At 62.0% G+C, this 4,773-nt stretch overlaps 2 protein-coding genes across 2 annotated transcripts; one reads left to right on the top strand and one right to left on the bottom strand.

The window, feature by feature from the left end:
• The first annotated feature begins 43 nt into the window (after positions 1–43).
• CHC_T00007832001 (hypothetical protein) lies at positions 44–208 on the top strand. The gene has a single exon (XM_005711553.1). It carries the CDS (start codon positions 44–46, stop codon positions 206–208), a length of 165 nt encoding a protein of 54 aa, XP_005711610.1.
• Positions 209–2,400: 2,192 nt separating this feature from the next.
• On the bottom strand, positions 2,401–2,607 carry CHC_T00007831001 (hypothetical protein). The gene has a single exon (XM_005711552.1). It carries the CDS (start codon positions 2,605–2,607, stop codon positions 2,401–2,403), a length of 207 nt encoding a protein of 68 aa, XP_005711609.1.
• Positions 2,608–4,773: the final 2,166 nt, after the last annotated feature.

The following is a 4,773-nucleotide window of genomic DNA, read 5'->3' as shown; positions in this document are numbered from 1 at the left end:
TAGAGAGAGAGGAGATGTTACACCCCACTGTCGCTCACAATAGATGACAAGGGGAGTGGGAGGGAGGGAGGAAAGGAGGAACGAGGTCGGGCTGCTGATGAGGTTTGAGGTGAAGGTCATGCCGACGGAGCTACAGTATCACTGTACCGTTGGTACAGCATGTACTACTGTATACGTGTACAGTTGTAGAGTAATCCATAAGAGTTGAGCCGGTGCTAACAAAAACCAGCTCGTGGATCTGTTTTAAGTAGACGACCCTTCAAGCCCGCTCTACAATTACCAACCCCATTCGATGTATATGCATCTACTAGATGCATGTGGATCTGTTTTAAGTAGACGACCCTTCAAGCCCGCTCTACAATTACCAACCCCATTCGACCTATTCTATTCTTGACTTGCGCTTCCTCGACAAAAAAGAAAAGTTATCCCCGCCACTGAACTTGACTTCTGAGTTGGGGACAGAAAGAAGTTTGTGAGAATTGCTGCATGTTCTTCCTGGTCGTTTTTAGATATGTGTGGAAAAGAAGCTTTTTTAAACCACCTTCAAACCACTTGTGAAATAACTTGGAAACCAAAAACGCCAGTTTAAAAAGGTAACTTGATACTCAATCTGCATTATATTCTTAAGCTTTCTGCGTATTCAAAGCTGCCATCTCGGTGTTCTGCAAGATGCTATTGCCGAAAACAAGCAGGTTAAGGAAATAGTGCTCAAGGTAGCTTTTTGAATGTTCAATTTAATTGATATATTTTTGCAAAAAAAGAGCTGTCCTCATATGAGGACAAGCCCCGGTCGGATAGACACTAGACAGGAATGAATATGAAAAAAAGATCGCATCTGATTGGGCAAGAGGTGGGCTTACACAAGTCAAGGGCCTGATCCTGTTTTTCTGCAAACGAACATGAACAGGACTGACAGCGCTGCTCGTTTGCTTCAACAAGGAAGGTAATTGGATGTCGCCACAAGGCAGGGAGAAAGGGGGCATCGTCGAACAAAGTTGTTCGTGTGTAAAGTTACTGCTGCAACTTATGTTTGCGCCGCTCCCCCTCATCCAGTGACGAGGAGATCGCGCATCAACCCAAAGCCTCATTTGATCGACAACAGCTACACGTATTACTGTAACGCCACGTGTATAGACGGTACACGTGTGTAGGGTTTCGGTTTCGGTTGAAGGCGTTCTCGGGTGTCATTACGCGTATGTGTACATGTGTATACGTGTACACCTGCACCCGTAGGGACGGCGGAGGGTACTGCCCCTTAGAGCATCACTTAAGGGCAGAAGGGGGATACTGTACCCAACGGTACCCTTACAGTAGAAAGATAAAGGGAGGGAGGGGGTAAGGGAAAACTTGACAACTTCACATCGGGGACAGCGAATGAGCGATTGTGGTGAGCTGTCCGCGCGGCAGTCGGGCAGTCGGAACGATTGGGCAATCTGGATCTGCATCCATTCCGGACGCGTCGTCTTTACTGTACTTTACACCACCTATGCATGGCGGCGGAACAGCCACGCCGCTCATCGCGATTCGTACCGTATCGTGTGACGTGGCACACACAACAGCCACATTCGCGAGGCGACGACGCGTCCTCTGCAACATCGCACCATATGCCAGCGCCCCCTGGATTGACTCACGACCACGACTGACACCCGTAGAAAAAGGCGTCGGTACATAGAGCACCCGCCTCCTCCGCCTGCCCCGCCCCCGCCCCCCAGCCGCCCACCTTCCCGCCTCAGCCATGCCTCGCCCCGCCTTCGCCGCGCCGCTGCCGGCGCCCTCCGCGCCGCGCCGCGCCGCGCGCACCTCGCGCCGCGCGCCGCGCGCGCAGATCACGCGCGTGAGCGACGCGCAGCTGTCGACGCTGCTGGCGACGCGGTCCGTGGTGGTGCTCAAGTGCTTCGCGGCGCACTGCGCGGGCTGCCGCGGCGTGGAGCCCAAGTACCGCAAGATCGCGGCCGCGTACGCGCGCGACGACGCCGCCGCGCCCGCCGCCGCGCCCGCCGTCGAGTTCTGCGAGATCGACTACCGCGCGCACGAGCGCTTCTGCCACGACCTCGGCGTCCGCGCGCTCCCCTTCTTCGCCATCTGGAGGGACGGCAAGTACGAGGGCGGCGAGAGCATGGGCTGGACTAGCGTCGGCAACAAGCTCGTCGACAGGATCGATAAGGCCCTCCGCGACGCCGCTGCCGCCGCACACGACACCCCGGAGCCTGCCAGATGACAGTAAATGTGCCCCGCCTGTGAGGGGGGGATCAGCGTGCGCCTGCTTCCAGGGGATGCGCGTGCGCCCTTCTTCCAGGGGATGCGCGTGCGCTTGCTTCCAAGGGGATGCGCGTGCGCCTGCTTCCAGGGGATGCGCGTGCGCTTGCTTCCACGATTCCCCCCCACTTAAGATGACGTCTGTTATGGCGCGCGACCGCCGACGAGGCGCGGGCAGGCCCCTCTTCTCGCTCTGGCGTGCCGCGTGATTTGCTCGTATTTTTCTTGGTAGTTTTTGAGCGGGGCGCTGCAGCGCTGTTGCATTTTGCCACGTTTCCTCGCACCCTCCACCATTCGGTCCTCCCTTTCTTTTCCTTCTGTAATGCAACCACGTCCCTCTACAGTATCCATCGAATTACACGCGTACACGCGTACACGCGTACACATCGGTACAGCAACAGACAGATCAATGCAATGCACGACTACTGTAGGGCGTTAAGCCACGTCGTTGACGTCGGCAGCAGCCCCGTGCGCCCCCGTGCGCTCCGTGCAGAATCGGTGCGAGCACAGAAACTCATTGCTACGCCCGCCGCCGCCTCAGGCCCCCGCACTCCGCGCACCATGGTCCGCATACTAGTCGTCGGCGAGCCGTCCGCGGCCTTGCCCTCCGCCCACAACCGCCTCCTCAAGCTCTCCCAAGCCTCGGGCCCCTTCTCCCTCATCTTTCTGATCCACCCCCCGACCGCCGCTCCATCCACGCTCTCGCCCCTGTCGACCCCGGTCTACTTCGCCGCGCAGGAGTACGCCTCGTCGCCGACGCCGCGCGAGGTCGCTCCGAATGTCCACTACGTCGGCCCGGCTGCGCACGTGCGCGCGGCCGGGCTGTCCGTCCTGCTGCTTGCGGGGGGCTACGACGACCCGGCCGACGCCGCGCCGCTGCCGGACGAGGTCACGCTGGCCGCGCGGGAGGCCGGCGTGTACGGCGCCGGCTTCGCGGGGCTGGACGTGCTCGTCACGGGCGACGCCGCGCGCATGGACGCCGCGCGCATGGACGCCGCGCCCCACGGCAGCAGGATGATCGCCCGCCTGGGCGACGCCGTGCGCCCGCGCTACCACTTCTGGGGCGGCCAATTCAACGCGCGCGTGCCGTTCGTCGCGCTGGGCGCGGCCCACGGCACCCGCGTCGTCACCGTCGCCAAGGCCGCCAAGGGGAGCCGCTGGGTGTACGCGGCCGACGTCGCGCCGCTGGCGCAGATGCGCGACGACGAGAAGGCCGCGAGCCGCGGCGCGGGGACAACGTACTGGCGCGGGAAACGGTGGGGCCAGGGCGAGAGCGAGCGCGAGGAGGGGCACTTGCTGCGCGTGGGGAAGCGTGCGCGGATGCGTGCGCCGCCGGACGGGAAGAGACGCCGCGTGGATGCGCGCGACCAGGTGTGCTGGTTTTGCTTGTCGAACGGGCGCGAGGGGCATCTGGTGGTGCATGTCGGGGAGCATGTGTACGTGGCGCTGGCGAAGGGCGGCGTGAACGAGCGTCATTTGTTGATCGTCGGGGTGGCGCACGTGCGCGGGAGCGCAGGGATGGCGGAGGAAGGGAGGGCGGAGATGGGGCGCGTGATCGAGGGCGTGCGGAAGTACTACCGTGAGAGGGGGGACGTCGGCCTGTTCTGGGAGTGCTGCGTCAGGGGCGACGGCGGCGAGGGCGTGCGCCACGTGTACGTCGAGGCGGTCCCCGTCGGGAAGGGCGAGGCGTTTGAGGAGTGCGTGCGCAAGGTCGGCGTCGGCGAGGTGCGCGAGGGGGAGGGTGCCGTGCTGGAGCAGGTGCGCGGCGAGGCCGCCGCCGAATACGTCTGGGCCGAGGTTGGCGGCAAGCGCGTCGTCAAGGCGTGGGGTGAGGGGGAGGACGTCGGGGGTGAGAGGGGGAAGGTCGTGCGCATGGGGAGGAACGTCGCGGTGGAAATGCTTGCGCTCCCAGATCGCAGAGACTGGCGGCGGTGCGTGGATAAGGTCGAGCGGCAGGAGCAGCTGGCCGGCAAGGTCAGGGCGGAGCTGGGAGCGTACTTGGCGCGGTAGCGCGCGTGGGCGGGCGGGTGACTGTGAGCGCTGTTGGGTGGGGTGGAAGGGTGTTGAAGGGCTGTTTCCCACGTTCGGCGGGCGGGCGACTTGGCGGGGGGTGATTGGAGAAGTTAGCACGGGACTTGGTGCGAGGATGGTTGGACGACTTGGCGGATTGTGAGTGGAAGACTTGGTGGGTGGTGAGTGGAAGACTTGGCGGAATGTGGTTGGAGGGGCGAGGGGAGAATGAGGAGAATGTAAAGGCGTGGAGCATTACAGAGGGGCGCGGCAGTAGGTGGGGCAGATGGGGAGAAGCGTTCCACTGGCAGTGGGAGGGAGCGTGTGGCGACGACGTTGTTTTTGAGGGGGTGCGGGCGCTCATGCGTCCGGCGGCCGCACCTTTCGTTTCGCCTTCCCCTGCCCACATCAACCAGCCCCCCTCATTGGAAGCTACCACTATCAGTCCCGCCCTCCCCGATCTCTCCTCCTCTAACCACAACCACAGCACGAATTTCCTCCGGAGAA

Source organism: Chondrus crispus, genomic scaffold (genome assembly GCF_000350225.1).
Source record: "Chondrus crispus Stackhouse genomic scaffold, scaffold_88, whole genome shotgun sequence".
Classification (NCBI taxonomy): Eukaryota; Rhodophyta; class Florideophyceae; order Gigartinales; family Gigartinaceae; genus Chondrus; species Chondrus crispus.
Note: the sequence above shows the minus strand (reverse complement) of the source record. Positions and strands in the feature narration are given on the sequence as shown.